Here is a 16,384-nt window from a genome sequence, read left to right as displayed (position 1 = left end):
CGCAACCTGTCATACAGAGTGCCCTCAATGATTGGCTTTCATTTTATGCCTGTAAAATTGACAATTGACATATTCCCAAGCACCGGCGGAGCCCAGACGAGCACGCGTACATAAAAAGCCCACGTGGCGATACCCAGCGCCGCTTAGGTGGAGCTGACACAAACAAACACGATAGCTCACTGACTGGCGGACGGACGGATGCAAAAGAGCTCTCAGCTAAACAATGCAAAATGAAAGGGGATTAATATTTAAATAGATCATTTGCAAGATTGGTATAATTAGCAGCTCATATTCATGTATTCACTTGAGGGGATATCACGTTGAAACATGTCTACTTATTCAAATAGGATGCAACATGTCACCGAGCCAGCCAGCGCATGCATATATGCAAATGCACATATGCCACTAATTACGCCGCGCCTGTCACCGAGCGACGGAGGCTCTCTGCAAAAATGTTCAAAGTTGCCTGTGAACTGTTCAACCAGGCTGCTCAGGTCTAATTAAAACACGCATGTCCCCGAGGCCTTATCAAAGCACGGAAGAAATATGTACATCTCAAATGGAGGAGAATTAGCCAAATAAAGGACCTCCGACGTGCTCACAAACTTCATTTCTGATGGATTCCAGTAGTCTGGGAGTCCAGACTACTTGGTTTGACCTGAGGCGAGGGACTATTATTTTGACATCTCCTCCCCTGGCACAGCGCTAAACGTGACACCGTCGGAACCAAAGTCGGTTTTGATGGTGACTTTATTTATTTCATTCTATTTTTAATGAGAGGTAAAGCTTTGATTCACATTCACCCAGCGGGTTTGTCTCTCGGCATACTCTGATCTATACATGATGTAGTTATTTTAATGAGAAATTATTGGATTCTTCACCTGGGTAGCTCAAGTTTTATACTCACTGAGAAGACCGTTTTAACATCATTGATCTTGCGGAAAAGAAAGACCCAATAAACTTGACATGATCACAAATGTATCCACTGGGAGTATTTTGCTCTAAATATAAATATATCCCAACTATGTGGCGCCTGAAAGTTAATATATTTATAGTGTACACTTCAACCTATAACGTCTTTTGTTCTTTATGATTTGTTTAACATTCAAAACTTTTTTGAAAAAAAAAACATTTAAATCAAATTTATTTGCAAAATTCTGCTCCAAAAGTAGGACGGTGAGAAGGTGATTAGGAAAGCAACCAAAAAAGGAAAGGTATTTAATACCATTTCATACGGTAGCTCAATGTGCTTCAAATACTTTATTATTATTATTATTACATTAAACAGTGATTAGTAATAAGGCAAGCATGTTGGCAAGCTGAGCCAGAATCAGTTAAAGCACCACCTTGTCTATTTTTGATTACCATTTTGTCCTTTCCATTCATCAGCATTGCAACAGTGCAGATTTATTTTTAATATGTTGTTCATACGTTTCTTAAGTGTGATAAACATGTTCAAATGAGGTTCTCAGTCCCAATGTAAAAAAAAAAAATTGAGTAATTTCTCTGAAAGCTGACAAGAATAATACAATAATAAAAGCCACAGTAAAAAAAAAAACTAATTGCCGCAAAGGACATTTTGTGTCTCACTCGCTTAAATTCAAAAATTTATCAATTTGTGTTAACATAAATTTGCATTTGCTCAAGCAAACACAAAGGGCAAAATGGAGAGGAGCTGTCCATGAAGCCTGTCTGCGCCAGGGAAAATAAATGTATGCAGCTCAAATCAAAGTCATGTTGCACAGCACACTGTAATCTTTCTCCATTAAGGATGTCACTTTTTGCAATGGTTTTGCAATTGGCGCCTAATATCTTTTACCACTCCACTGCAGGGGTTGCTGAGCTTTTGTGAGCCTGTGCGCTCACATGCACACAATGTTTCATCAAACACTCTGAAGGTATCCTGCTGAAGGACTCGCTCATGTGTGTCGTTCAAATAGGAGTTGAGAAAGCCCTTGATTAGGACAGGAAGCCACGTGTGGTAAATCTGCCATTTTTTTTTCAAATCACTGTCTATATACAACCCGTCTATATAGGTATAAAAGCAAATTCAAGATTCACCCTAACCCCCCAAAAAAATGCCTCCAAGGAGGATTTTTTTTTTAAAGACTTTATCCAGCTCAAGCAATAGGGGATTTTAATGATTTCAATAATTCAATCAACTAATTAAAATGTGACATTTTTTGCAGTACACAGATGCGGAGGGCCACTTTAATGGGATGGCCTTAGGCCCTTCTATTTACCAAATACGTCAACCAAATGCTCTGAGTTGAACTTGTCCCATCTAACTGTTGTGGCGCTGGAAAGAGAAGAGTACATTTCTAGTTGACAAAAACAGAAACGTTACTTGAGGTGTCTAGCGACTGCATTATCACATTATGGCCTACTGATGCGCTTGTCAATGAGGAAATTGCAGTCTTTGCCGCTCTTGTGATGGATTTCTGCCTGATTGCTCAACATGGAAAATAGAGTGACCCCATTCCTCTTTTGATTGTCAGCCACTGACAATAGACAGCTCATACTTTCGAGAGGATGTTTCAAATAACTAAAATACTTTTTTTTTCCAACGCTTCCTGCTCAGAGCAAGAATCATGATTGTGGATCATTGGCCTTTTATTTGTGACAGACGTCCAAACACTTTATAAAGAATAGAGGCATATATATATATTCTATGATATAATTTTGATATCTATTCTATATAGTTTGTCGCAACTCCCATGAAGGTAAATACTGACATAAAAACACAGTGTATCGCTTTTTATGATTGTTTGATGGTATCTATTGTCTAAAAACGGTTGTTTTTGAGAACCATTATTACTGCATGGAAAGCCGGCCGGCCCACCCACCTAAATCCATTCGGCATACATTTTGAGTTATTGACCGCGGTCCATAGGTTGTAATTTCAAGTTGTAGTGACACTGCGGGGTCCCTAATATTCTTTGGATTGAAGGTGCTTTGGTTAAAGCACCATGAAAACATTGGACAAGTAAAAAGGTAAACGTTTCCTCCATGCAGATGGAGCGATCTCAAACCAAGACCCCCCCCCCCCCCCACACACACACACACACCCTCCTCTGGGCGCACTCCCCTTCTTCGCACCCCCCCCCCCATCTCAATTGTGTCCCTCGCCTCTGGCAAATGGGAATCATTTGTTTGTGTGAACTTCCCATAACCTGCAGTGCGTGAGACACTTATCATTCAGAGTGGTGGGGCTCCTTCGTCCTCCTTCGTTATAATACCTCATCTATTCTCTTCCCCCTTTCTTTACCGCCTTTCAATATGTATTGTTTTTTTTTGTTTTTTGTAATATGACTGATCTCTGCTTTCATTGAAAACGGAGCCCGGAAATAATAAAGGTCAAAAGGTCTTTTATTATGTTGGTTAAGAACAAACCTTCTGAGTTCAAAATATGCTTGGTTTGTTTGGCCGAGCAGTTAGCAGTCCGCCTCACGGTCATCAGTAGCAAATGGATGGATTTCTTCTGCAACTAATTTCTATTCTTTTTTTTTGTTCCTTGTTATGTTTTCAGGTAGTCAGTGGCACCTTGTCAAGTGCGCCTTGATATTCTGACCAACATCGTGTTTGGGGTGAGAGAAAAGCAAGTACACCACCTACTGTAAGAGTAAACACTGATTTCCATTGAATCTCCACTTTTGTATTTCCGATATTTAAGCATGGTCATTAGAGTGGTAGTGCTTGAAATATTTTTTTTACACGGTACTTTGAGATGTAAATTGAATACTGTGCAAAAATGTATGATGAGGTTTTAGTGAAGTTAGCAAGTGTAAGAACTATCCAGAACTTGGCCTTTTTCTTTTCTGTCGCAATTTTTGATCATCAAACACAGTAGCAATGAAACGTTTGGTCAAAGGCCATCCACTCTTTTTCTCCATAAATGAAGTCCTATCTAGCTCACTCATGGTTTCTTCCAAACGAGTGGCCATCTTTGTCAATTCGTTCACCTCCCTTAATTCCCCCACCCTCTCCAATCTCCTTCCCCATGTAATCTCAGGGTGCACAGGACTGTTTTCATTATGGCACCACTCATCTTATCGTCCACCCTGTCATCTCCTCCGTCTCCTGTCTTTTTTTATATGCCTTTATTCTAACAAGTCTACGTCTCGGAAGCCGGCAGCGGTCCACCCCTTTTTCATTTCCCTAATGTTCCCCACCAGACACACCCTTGCCTCCCCCTAACCCCTAATTTCATTCCCCTAACCTGGTCGCCATCATCATCATGATGTACAGCACACACCCCAGAAAGCCCCGCTCGCTCCCTCCCCTCCCCTCCCTCGCTCAGTGTGTGTGTGTGTGTGTGTGTGTGTGTGTGTGTGTGTGTGTGTGTGTGTGTGTGTGTGTGTGTGTGTGTGTGTGTGTGTGTGGTGGCTTATGTGTTTCACTGGCCTTTTTAGTCTGCTCCATATCCGTAGGAAAAATAGAAATAAAAGGGAAGGAAGTAAAGATGGACAGAAAGCGAGGAAGCAGTCATTGGGGCCGAGGTGAGCCCTGAATCTCCTTGCTTGCTTTAATCCCTCATTTATGTGAACTCAGCTTTGGAAATGAAGCTGTCACTGTATTTTACTTCCTTTCAGCCAGCCGCTGGTATAATCACAAAGCACACACACATGCACACACATCAGGCACACAAAATCACTCAAGAGAGGTAGAAATTCATTCCAGAGGTAGAAGCAAGAGGCTCACCTTGTCTCCTGCACGGTGAATCTTCGGATATGTTGGAGACAGAGAGGAATTATGGGGAAAAGCAGTGGTGAGGAATGATAGGCCACAATCTCTGACTTTAATCTGAATTGTGTGACACATGCCATTCATTTCAGACTAATGTTCTCCGGTGCACATAGTCTCCATTTTTAAATTGGAAAACTATGTAGGATTTATACTTTTCGATGCATGATGTGTTTATTTCCTATGTGTTGGTAAAATGAGTGCAATCATTATACATACATGTATTCTTGAGTTTAGCAGTAAGTATATGATATTGTTTTAAAACCTATTTTTAGCCACCTTTGCATCTGTTGACTGACTTGTGTCACTAGTTGTTTTTGACAGGATATGATAATTAAATACAAGATCATAGTGTCCTGTTCGAAATGATAATACTCATCATGATTATTATTGTAACAAATCTTAATTCGGAATTTGACTCCAAATGCAAATTGAAGGACATAAAGTGCATTATAACAGCCATGAAAAGGGTCAAATTGCATATAGACCAAAGACTTGCACTGCCATCTAGTGGTTATGTGGAAGTACTCAATGGCTGATGAGAAAAGAAACGTCAAAAAAATGTTTGCAAAAAATAAATCCATTTAATTTGTTGTATTTACTCCATTTACCCTTTTTTTTAGATCGACCAAGCTTTCTGTAGCTTTTTTTAAATTACACTTGACCATGAAATTGAATAGCCATAATGCCATACAGGTTTACAAATAAAGCCTCCTAAGATTCTATTTGTTGATGAATGACAGCAATATTAGGAAATGGAAGATTTCAAGAACTAAATACTCCTGTCCATCTTGCGCTGCTCCATTCCCATATCTTGACATCCTCCTCAGGTGGTGCTGTAGGAGGTGTGAGGGAGGCTCTCAGATGAGATATGTGACTGGCATGCTAACGGACAGTTTTATCTCCGGAAGAAGAGAGCGAGCGACGAGGCCCCCATATCTCCACACTGTGCCTTTGATTAAAGTTCCCTGGGTATATACACTCTTCCAAAAACACACAGCGTTCGCTCATGCACCAGCACACATAAATAAATTGAAGGCGGGAGGGAGCATACAGTATATATACATGCGCACCTCGTCCCATTGTGATTTGAGGTTATTTTGACCTGAGCCAGGCAGCGTGTCCATTATGAAGTTGATATGGAGGATTTGGCCAATGTTGATTTTAGATGGCCATAAATAACCTGAGTGTGTTGGGGTTTTTTTTTTTCCCCCCCCAGTCACACAACAATATACAGAGAAGAGCTCTCGGTTTTATCCCCTGGACTCATTCACAGTGTGTGAAAGCACACACACATTTCTATATATATACAATGCACGCTACAATAGGATTTGTGCACGTTTGGACAAATATATTTAAAAGTACTCCGTGTCCAGTTGGGCTCAGCTGGAATAAATGTTTTACATTACAGCTTGGCTTTAGACCTCGCCTGGATGTGTGTCTTCTCAAATAAATGATGGAGGGAAACTAGTTAGATTTTTGACAAACTGTATATCGTGCGGGGGAATGATGCCTTTCTTCCAGAAGTAATGGGCAAACATTGCCTTAGTGTTATTGGACATAGGGAGGGGGGGGGGGAGAAACCACATTTGTATCAATAAGCTATTATATTTCTGCGGATATTGTTCCTGGTAAAATGAAAATACAGAAGTACATAAAGTAAAAATGAATTTTTATTTTGTGAATAAAATTTTTTTGGGTGACAGAAAATGATGCTATAAAATTCTATGGAAATCTTTCAGTTGAACCCTTTGTTTACTTTTACTCCAAAATATCATATTAATCATAATCATAATTGGTATACAATTATGATTATTATATTTGAGGGAGTGGCTTTTTGTACACAAGATAAATTAATATGTACATTGGTTCCAAGGAACCAAATTTATCAATTCAATAAACAGTTAAGTTCAGTAATTGTGTTATTCAACATTTTAATCAAGTATTTAAATCACCTGAAATCCCCTTGCTATGTACAGAAACTTAGAAAACATCAGAAGATATCAACATGTATTCGTATTTTACATTCTTCTATGTACACTGTAAATGATTCATTCAAAAGTGAATGAGTTTGGCCAAGTTGCTTTTACTGTCAGTAGTCAAGTGGAGCACTGATATTAGAAAGCACTTTATACAAGTGCTTTATTAAATATAGTAGACAGAAATATTCTTATCTTGGTCTAGTTCATGTTGCAGCACATTGCATCTTGGCCGCTGGACTAGTTTAACCTCGGGTAGTGATTTACATTTTTCCCTACACTACGATGGAGACACTGATCCAATGTCAGGGGTCCGTCTGTGCGGAAGGTGAAGGACTCGCTGCAGGACAAATGGGCTGGGGGAAGTGTTTGTACATCTCAGGGGCTTGACCTTGAGGAGGTGACGGGATGGGGGTGTCTGGAGAGGCTGCAGGACCAGAGAAAATTTGGGATGATCTTTATAGTTTGATGCTCTTATGTTTGTTCTGCTTTCATATGACTTCATACATGCATTTTCATTACCTATCTGTTGGGTGTGTATAATAGGCATGGTGCTGATGAGCAGAGTGTGTCCAGTCACAGGCTCTTGAGATAGCTGGGTGTGTGGTGGATGGTGAAGGTGTGTGTTCTCGGACGGCAAGCCTAGACAAAAAATAAAAAAATTTTGGTCCCGTTTGGTCAATTATTAGACTGAGAATACATGATCAGTTTTGTGCAGTATTTACGTCGGCATGCATTGTCACCTCCCAGCAACATCTCCTGCAGCAGGTTGTCGATCTTGGCCAGACCACAAAGTTTAATGAACTGGAGTTGTTCGATCATTTGCCAGGTGATGCTTTGTAGGGTGGGCAGAAGGAGTAACAGCTCCCCAAAACGACCTCGTGAGTCATACTGGCGGTCATTAATGTAGTCTTCCAGACTCATCTGAACCTGAAAGCCATTATGCCAACTCGTTTAGCATTCAAAATTGGATTGGGATGAAACAACAACAGGTTTGGTGTTATTCAGGAAAATGTTTGTCTTTATTTATAATGTATATAACACAATCAAAACTCCACGGCTGCACTTACTTGCAGACGTGTGGCTTTGATTTTCGAAGGGTCCCGCAAAGACTTTGCATCTGCAGATTGTGGAGGGGACAAGATAAGATCAATAGAGTTTTGATTTGGGCATATAAATTCTTAAAATTCTTGTATGCATATTTAAACATCTCATTATTTCTCTCATTTTAAAGATATATTGATGAAAATTATTATGAAAATGGACTATGGTAAGACCTTAATACGTTACCAGGGTCAAAGAAAACAATAGCCTTGAGTGCAGCGTATTCATTGTCATCGATTTGGATCTCCTGAAAAGGCTTGACCAGCTCATCCAGAACTCGATTTGCAACCCGGGTGTGCTCAGGTTCTGGACTGTTTTTGTGTATGACACAACCGTTACCTGCACATACACACATTGGCATCATCATTGAAGGTGTCAAAGGGTTGGAGAACCCTTCAAAGTAGGTTGCTGACAAATCTGTTTACAGTATGACGCTGCCACTTGCCCCAGCTATGAGTTATACCATTTCTACTTTTTGAAGTCACAAAGAGAGAAAGAGCAGAGCGCCTTTGGTAAATCATTCCTCAGCAAACACAACATTTCATCAGTCATCACATTTCAGTGAAGAATCACATGAAGAAAATGACATTCTCGCAACCGCTTACCTAAAAGCAGGAAGTCCTTGAATGGTATTGACCTTTTGGCCACTCCCAGCAAGAGGTGCTCGCCCGCATGAGCCCTGAGCAAGCTCACCTGGAGACAAACAATGAAACCTTTGGTTCCTACATTAATAACACTTAAATACCCAGGAAGGAGAAGTATTTCGTTTCTGTATGCTAATAACTTTCTGGTTAATCATTACTTCCAATATGACTTTACAGTGCTTGGCTGATGAGGCTCTTACAAACAAGAGGTCCAGCAGTAGAAATGTGTCTTCCTACCTGGTCATCTAGTGGTAGTTCCCCAAAAGATGGAATGTATTTGGCCCATTCTACCAAAACCAGAAGTTGCTGTCTCATAGAGTCACACACATCCGCAATAGTGGCGGATTTCTGCTCTCTTATGTCTGTTATTCCGACCGGAGTGCTGATCTGGATAGAAACAGGAAGTGGTGTTCATCTATATTGCTTATTTGGAGCTTGACTTTTAGATGAGCACCTGTTGAGAAAGTGTTTCAGCTTGGGCCAAAACTGTGATGGTCGGAAGGTCTTGAGGGTCTGGAACGATTCTTCTACAGCTGATCCGATCTCGCTCATTTTGTACAGCTAAAAACAGAATGAGAAATGAATAATAAACTCTTTCTCCGTGTCGACGGGACCTCGACGGCGGGTCGGGCGGTTAATATTTAGGAGAATAGTCATAGAGGCTGGCAGAGGAGTCAAACGTTAACCAGTTGCGATTCAGAACAACAGCTTTGAATAACACATGATTAGGGGGTCATAAAACACCGTGCCAAGGTCATTCACCTCATAAACACACACACGCATACATCTAATCAGCTATTTTACAGCTGTGATCATTTCAGCCATTTTGAAGCAGCTTTTTGAATGAAGCCATTTTAATTTGCAGCATTGTTGAAATATATGTATTTCCTTTTTTGTTTTTTTTCCCGTAATGAGGACATTGTTGTCCTAAGCAATGTAAAGGATGCCTTACCTTCTTTTTTCATGCCAGCTCGGAAGCATTTGTTGAGTCTGCAGAAACGACACTGGTTCCTCTTGTCTTTGTCAACGACGCACAGCCTGCTGAACCTACGTGTGATCAACAATTGAAATGTTAGCTTTAGAACTGGCCTGTTAATGTTTGCCATCCACATCTTGTGTTGGGTATAAATGATATTGGCAGTAGATGTTTTCAAATTCCATTTTTGTGCATCGTGTACCTACCTGCAAGTGTAGATGTGGCTCTTGCGTATGGAGCGCCGAAAGAAACCTTTGCAACCGTCACAGCTGGAGGCGCCGTAATGTTTCCCTGTGGCTTTGTCGCCGCAGATGGCACAGTTACTGTTGGTCCCATCCGGACAAGATAAGCTTGGATCTGTTGGCATGTTTTCTGACACAGACAAAATATGGAGAAATATACAAAAATGCAGTACTGAGTGGTAAACAGTAGTTGCCAAGTGAACATATTTGAAATCTTTTAGTACCCCCATAGACCTTTTATTAACCAACCATTCATTGATGGATAATATTAAATGCGTCCGCAGGAAGGTTAGTCGAAAAGTTTCCAAAGTAGAGATGCAGAAGTGTGAAATTGTTCTGCAGTATGTTTGCCAACAAGTCTTTTGTGTATTGCATACACCTAATAATAAACTCAAACAAGAAATAGCAAATATTGGATTCAATCAGTGGCCCTAATAAACATTCTTGTTGATAACCTTATTTCCACAGCCATCTCCGCATTGTTATTACCTTTATCATTTTGATTATTATGATAAGCACTGGCGCTTTCGTCACCCTAAACAAAACCATAATCATCATCATCATTGTTTTGGCTATTTGCAACCTGGAAAAGAAATGAACATCACCTGAGGATTGAAAGCTGTAATTTGTGTGACTTTTTTTTCTTTTTATCATCACACGTACTGTGTTGATCAGGAAAATAGTCAGCAGTCAATCAAATATATTTTATGACCATACATGCAATTTCTCCCAAACTGTTCTCAGCTTTATTAAAATTCTGATTGTATGCTTTTATTAGTCTTCCCTGTCCTCAGCGTTTGGTGCAATCAAAGAAATCAACATAATTCACAACAGCTATCAAAACAAGGTACAATGTAATCACTTTTCTAATCATCTCCATTTAAAAAGCAATTCATTTGCCTTATATAAATTGAAACCTACATACAGAAATCAAAGATTAGTATTATTCGATTATTATTGAAGAGTACTTTCAAATGTAACCTTTGTTCTTTAGTGAGAGAGCCCAAGCAAAGATATCTGACTCAGTCAAAAATTCTGTTGTATTCAACACATAATATTCACAGGTACCACACCTAGTTCAAGTTGACTCATTTCATTTCATGACTAAGTGCTTTGGCCATTTAGTGTACATCTGAACAGTCTTCCAACTCCATTCTCAGCTGCAGTTGTCTTGTATCTACTCCAAATGTGCTTTGTGTGTGCACCATTGAGTTTTCCCCTTTGAACCAACACACTGTATCCTTTTTGGCCCTGAAAAATGTACTATACTGCAATATAATGAGGCGCAGAAGTTGACTTTATATCCGACAGTGTTGCTCAGACTTACCTCCTCCTCCATAAAGTACATCAGCATTGTCAAAGCCCAGCGTGCTGTATGAAGGATCCAAACAGTCACAGTAGTTGGCAACGTCCATATCTAATAGAGATTTACTCTGCGCAACAGTTGGATACTTCATTCCTGTTGTCCTCACACTTCTTCTTTCACTCTTTCCTACTTTTATTTGTACTTGCTTGTGTCTACTTTATCTAACATCTTCCAAAGATGACATAGGAAATCCTTGGAATAAAAGATCTATAATCTCAGGTGATTGGTCCATGAACAAGGTGAGGAGGAGGAGCTGTGAGGAAGACTTCTCACCTTATTGTACATGACTTATCTCTCCTCTCCCATGTGCTTATCACAAAGATGGAAAGATTACAGTGTAAGAAATTACAGCTTTTTTCAATCTTTTTTGAAGAGTATGAATTGTGTTTGATTTGATTTGGGCCATGTACCACAATCTTTTGCTTTGTTCAGGAAAAATATGCGTAAAGGCATGACGATGTGCACAGATTTATGAATGTGGGATCTTGGGTGTGTCCTCCCTCCCCAAGACAGGCCAGGCCTAATCTAATCAATAGTGGAGTAATAGCAGCACCACCTCAGCAGATATTATCTATAAAGGTGCTCTTTGAAAGAGCCAAACACTGATAAGTCCATTAAAGCCTTCCACAAACACACTGTCGGTTCATAAATCTTTACTTTGAAATTCACAGACCAACCTCGCTGACTACACTTGTTTTCCATACTTGACACTGTTTGAACTTTTTGGTTAAGGAAAGCAAAGGAAGAGTCCAATCACAAAGCCTCAGTGTGACAGCAGTACTTCAATTTGCCACCCTAAAGCACTTTAAAAGTGCAGCCAAATTATTATCAAAGGTTGTGCTTTGTGTCTCAAAGGTCATCATTTTGGGGTATTGTCTTGAAGACAGTAGAGAGTAAAGATAAGATGACGTATCTGAAAGGAAGTGAGAGAGGATGATACACGATACAGTCAATACTTATGATACCTAGACCTCTGGATTATAATGAGTTTCATGGACAATATTATCTTATGCTTATTATCCTGATTTTAGTCTTACAAAGATTGAGGCCAAATTTGGGATACTTTGGATATTTTGGGATACTAGCATGCCCAGTATTTCATGCAAGGCTACTACTGTGTGTGTCAAGCACCGTTGCTTGGTTACAATAAAATGAGCGATAGAGAGAGAGAGAGAGAGCGAGAGCGAGCGAGAGAGTGATAGATTACATTTTAACCAGGCAGCGGTCTCAGTCCTCCTGACTCATCACATTTGTGGAGAGTGAAAATGTGCTCTTAACCATTATGTTCACACCTACAAAAAAAAAAGAAAATGTGCTCTTGTCCATTATGTTCACACCTACAAAAAACTACATCACTGACAAAAAAAAAAAAGCTTTACGGGAATCCGTATGTAGCCATAATGCATACAGATACTATATAAGAACGTCAACTCAGTTTAAAATGTAATCAAATCTGATCCGGTTATCATGCATTTCAGCTGCAAAAACAGTCACTGCCTTTATAATTAACATGAAATGAGTCACAAAGGCCAGAGAAAAAATTTGTTTCGGCTTGTAAACCCCACGTAGCCATAAAACCTGTGAGCAACCACAAGTGCATGTGTTAGTGTGCGTGTGTTAGTCATAAGACTGTGAATACTATTTAGATTTCAATCAATCATATTGTTGCATATGTTGTTAACCCACCCAAGTGACTTTACTGACAATACATCATACAGTGAATGTTTATTTCGCTTTTTGCACAGTATCATATAGTACAGCACAGTTTTAGCCTAAATTTGGACCAGTTAAAACTACATTAAACACTGTTATGCTATATATCCAGTATTTTCATGGAGAAATATTTGTAATATTCAATTACAAAGATTAGAGAAATAACCTAAGATTGCAGCATTTGATATGCTAGCCATAGGTTCTCTATCGTCTGTCACGCTGACATCCATGTTGTCAAAACTACGTGAAAGTAGTCGCATGATGTTTGGAGCACACCGTGTGCATCTGCCTTATCAAAACAATGTGAGGTGACAGCATCGTCCCACTAAGTATACTTGAAAGGTAGAGCGCCGGTGGAGCTTTTCACTTCCAAAACATTGGATTTGACACTGGTAAGATGAATGATCTAAGATTCAAATATTTTGGGGATGTTTTATATTTCAGTGACTCGGAGCAAATGCGCCTTACCTGTATTTCTGTGCCTGTCTGGGATGTGCATTTATCCAGATGTCTACTCTGGCAGTGAACAAGTCCAACTGGGAAAGCCTGACAGCATTCAACAAGTTGAAAAAGTGAAGTTTGGAGAGGTGAGCAGCCTATATTTCATAGAGCGACACATTGAATGGCGCCACCATAGCCCTGCCATTAGATCGATTTACTAAACAAACTCAAAGATGGGTGGGGATGTTAAACAGTAACCCAAGCGCCATAAAAGCGAAAAAGGAGAGGGATCACCAGGTGTGAGTGTTTGTGTGCATGTGTGGAAGTCAAGCGAGGACTTCAAGGTAAGAGAGCCAAGATGACTGGAGCTAATGTTTCACAAAGCAATGGTGACAAAGTAACAATTTATTTGTCATTCTCAGGAACACCGCCAAGGTCCATAGCTATGCATACAAAAGTCAAGTGGGAGACAATATGATTCAATGTATCTTAACAATACGCAAATAGGGAACAATTTCTGTCGATATACAGAATATGACCTCAAACAGCTGAGGTCATATTCTGTATATCAACACAATGAGTTGTGACAAGTCAATAAAGGGGAACTATAAATATGTAGAATTTGAAATGTGATGGTGAATGGTACATATAGCAGTTCTGCGCAAAAAAAATAAATACAACAAAACAAAAAAACAACAAGTTCATCATTACAGCACATGAAAATTGGTTGTATGAAAGAGTGCTAGAGCACATCACGTGGCTGTATGAGGCAGGAAAAGAGAACCACAATAACGGATGTTTCTCCACTGGCTTCTCTTCGTGCATTAGTCAGCATTGACAAGCTGCTTTTGTCAAAAGTGTGTGAAAATCTGAGACTCACTATTTGGAACTTCCATACAAAATAAAGACAAGTTAACCGTTGTATTGTTTAAATTGTACTGATAATTTAAATTATTTCTGTCTCTTGTGATCCAAGTCAGCAAAAGCCTAGAAGATGAAGCCAATTGATTCAACCCGTTATTTATTTTCTGTTTGAGCTGTTCAATATTCATGATTGCACAGAGCCAAGGACTATCTGTCTAACTCTAGGAAACCTGAATTCAACAGAAGGGATACCTAATTTTTCACACGACAAAAAAATGACAAGAGTCATCAGGCAAGTTGATTAAATCCCTTTTCCAGGTAAACACAATGAGCATGTCCTCCTTCCCAAGAGGGTGAGCATGTCTACGCAGTTAAAGGTGGTCAAGCTCAAAAAGACCTCATTGAGATTCTGCAGTTCAAGGTGTTCCAAGTAATAGAGTCGGAATATATGGTATGGAATAAAGCATACCACCATGATGACGACGAAGGCCAGACTCTTCGACTGAGCCCCGAAGTCTTGTTGTGACGTCCATCGCTGCTCATGCTTCCTGTATAAAAGCAACAAAACATTGGCTTGGAAGCCGCTCAGCACTATGGCTACTGTTATGAACAGCGTACTGATGATGTAGTTGATCACCTTGACCGATTGGATGTTGCTGCCAAATCTAAAACACTGAGAATGACTCTCGGCGGGTCCACTGTCACCATCGGATTGGCCGTAAGAAAAATGGATTACGCAGCTAACTATGACCAACACGATCAACCAGACTAAGACACTGACAGCTTGCGCGTAAATCTTTGGCAAAGACATGCACTGCTCAGCCTTGCCGTAAAACACCAGAAGGCGTGTGATGAGGATTACAATATAGATGCCAAAAGTGATGTACATGTGAATGTGGACCATGCTGCTAACCAATCGGCAAAAGCCCAAGCCGAGGGTCCAACGCTGAGCCGTGTGATAATAGATCCTGAAGGGCACGGTGAGAAGGAAAAGAAAGTGTGCAAAGATGAGATTGAGAACAGCGATGGAGGTGGCAGATAATGTCCTGGACTTCATGATGAGGATCATGACACTCAGGCCAGTGGCGCCAATCAGCAGAACCATGGTGTAGATGACGGTGAGAAGCGTGTGGGGCACTTCTTCGTCCACCGTGCTTTGATTTTGGGGACTTGTGATCAATGCGGATGTTAGGTTCACAGATGAAATGGTGTGCGTTGATTCTGAAGCCATCTGAGAGGAAATTGAACGGGATTAAGGATTCGTGGGAAAATACGTCTGCTTTTACTAATGTAACGGTCGCATCAGTGTTGGATATTGAATTGATTCAAAAGGGGGAAGGACACATACCTTTTGTATTCCCGCCTACGTCAAATGCTGAAAAAATGAATTCCTCTATCCATGTTTTGCACAGATTTGCATCAATATTCAAAGAATGCTATCCAGTGAAGCCACCCAAAAAGGTTTTTCAAGTTGTGTAGTTTTTGTGGAATTCTGCAAACTAACAAGGAGACAGTCATGACTTTCACTCGCTATTACACGTCATTATTTTTATCAATCAATCTAGTATCATCGCGTCAACATTAATTTGTTAGTCACACTGAATCAATGTCATCACTTCTGTATTTATCCGAATCGTGTTCTGAAAAGCCAAATTATGAAGAGGAGGAAACTATACCTTTTGATCCATCAAGCGTTAAAGCACATGAGATCTTCGTATCTGTTTCTTCTGCTGCTTGGATACGAGAGTGATTGTCTGCTAACCTATGCTGAAAAGATTGTGAACTTAATTCACTCGTTCTGTGCTGTAGATGAGTCCAATGAAGGAGTGGGGTTTTTTTTTTTTGGGTGCTGAGTGTGTGTGTGTGTGTGTGTGTGTGTGTGTGTGTGTGTGTGTGTGTGTGTGTGTGTCTGTGTGTACAAACAGGCAATTACACACAATGTAGTCCAACCACAAGAAGGGACGGCTTCCTCCTCAAACCCAGCCAGACTTTATGTCCTCCTAAATACAAGGTATGGTTGAAAATCTGATTTAATAGATACTGTATTATCTAAATCTGGATGTTTTATTTTTTTTCTATATTATCAAATGTTGACAAAATTGAAATGTATATACATATATAGTACATGATTTTCAAAGAGTATTTGATTAGGAAGTAAGACAAAAGAGAAGTGAAACATGTGGCAAGTTAACTTCAAATATGAGTAAGCGCTCCGCCCATTGTAACACATGTTGGATTATTTATTTTTCTGCTATCTGGCTCTGTATAATGTCGTGTTTTTAATTGCTTGACAATCAAGTCTTAATTTATTT

The 16,384-nt window shown here is 39.9% G+C and overlaps 3 protein-coding genes across 6 annotated transcripts in view; 1 reads left to right on the top strand and 2 right to left on the bottom strand.

Annotated features, from left to right (window-relative positions):
- The window catches only part of LOC147041869 (uncharacterized), a 102,446-nt gene extending 98,771 nt beyond the window's left edge, over nucleotides 1–3,675 (top strand). The window contains exon 22 of the mRNA XM_085939516.1: nucleotides 3,530–3,675. The gene's annotated coding sequence lies outside the window, so the exon portion shown is untranslated. The remainder of the gene's footprint in view (nucleotides 1–3,529) is intronic.
- A 2,807-nt stretch (nucleotides 3,676–6,482) lies between these two features.
- On the bottom strand, nucleotides 6,483–13,512 carry hnf4g (hepatocyte nuclear factor 4, gamma). Of its 4 annotated transcripts, none has more exons than XM_085939523.1 (11): nucleotides 13,236–13,512; nucleotides 9,653–9,818; nucleotides 9,423–9,517; nucleotides 8,925–9,031; nucleotides 8,708–8,857; nucleotides 8,432–8,519; nucleotides 8,013–8,165; nucleotides 7,793–7,842; nucleotides 7,448–7,652; nucleotides 7,245–7,364; nucleotides 6,483–7,149 (listed from the first exon to the last, which is right to left on the bottom strand). In XM_085939523.1, the coding sequence occupies exons 1-11, from the start codon at nucleotides 13,264–13,266 to the stop codon at nucleotides 7,028–7,030; spliced, it is 1,287 nt and encodes a 428-aa protein (XP_085795649.1). In that variant the 5' UTR covers nucleotides 13,267–13,512; the 3' UTR covers nucleotides 6,483–7,027. The 4 variants fall into 4 exon arrangements, with proteins under 4 accessions (XP_085795649.1, XP_085795648.1, XP_085795647.1 ...); XM_085939522.1 differs by lacking the exon at nucleotides 13,236–13,512 and adding an exon at nucleotides 11,016–11,489 and having other exon boundaries at nucleotides 7,466–7,652; XM_085939521.1 differs by lacking the exon at nucleotides 13,236–13,512 and adding an exon at nucleotides 11,016–11,487.
- A 96-nt stretch (nucleotides 13,513–13,608) lies between these two features.
- gpr141 (G protein-coupled receptor 141) lies at nucleotides 13,609–15,870 on the bottom strand. The gene is made up of 3 exons (XM_085939525.1): nucleotides 15,749–15,870; nucleotides 15,421–15,571; nucleotides 13,609–15,303 (listed from the first exon to the last, which is right to left on the bottom strand). The coding sequence occupies exon 3, from the start codon at nucleotides 15,301–15,303 to the stop codon at nucleotides 14,374–14,376; it is 930 nt and encodes a 309-aa protein (XP_085795651.1). The 5' UTR covers nucleotides 15,421–15,571; nucleotides 15,749–15,870; the 3' UTR covers nucleotides 13,609–14,373.
- Nucleotides 15,871–16,384: the final 514 nt, after the last annotated feature.

The sequence above is a fragment of the Syngnathus leptorhynchus genome, chromosome 19, assembly GCF_054491065.1.
Source record: "Syngnathus leptorhynchus isolate UIUO chromosome 19, UIUO_Slep, whole genome shotgun sequence".
In the NCBI taxonomy this organism is placed as follows: Eukaryota; Metazoa; Chordata; class Actinopteri; order Syngnathiformes; family Syngnathidae; genus Syngnathus; species Syngnathus leptorhynchus.
This window is presented reverse-complemented; position numbering and strand designations above follow the sequence as displayed.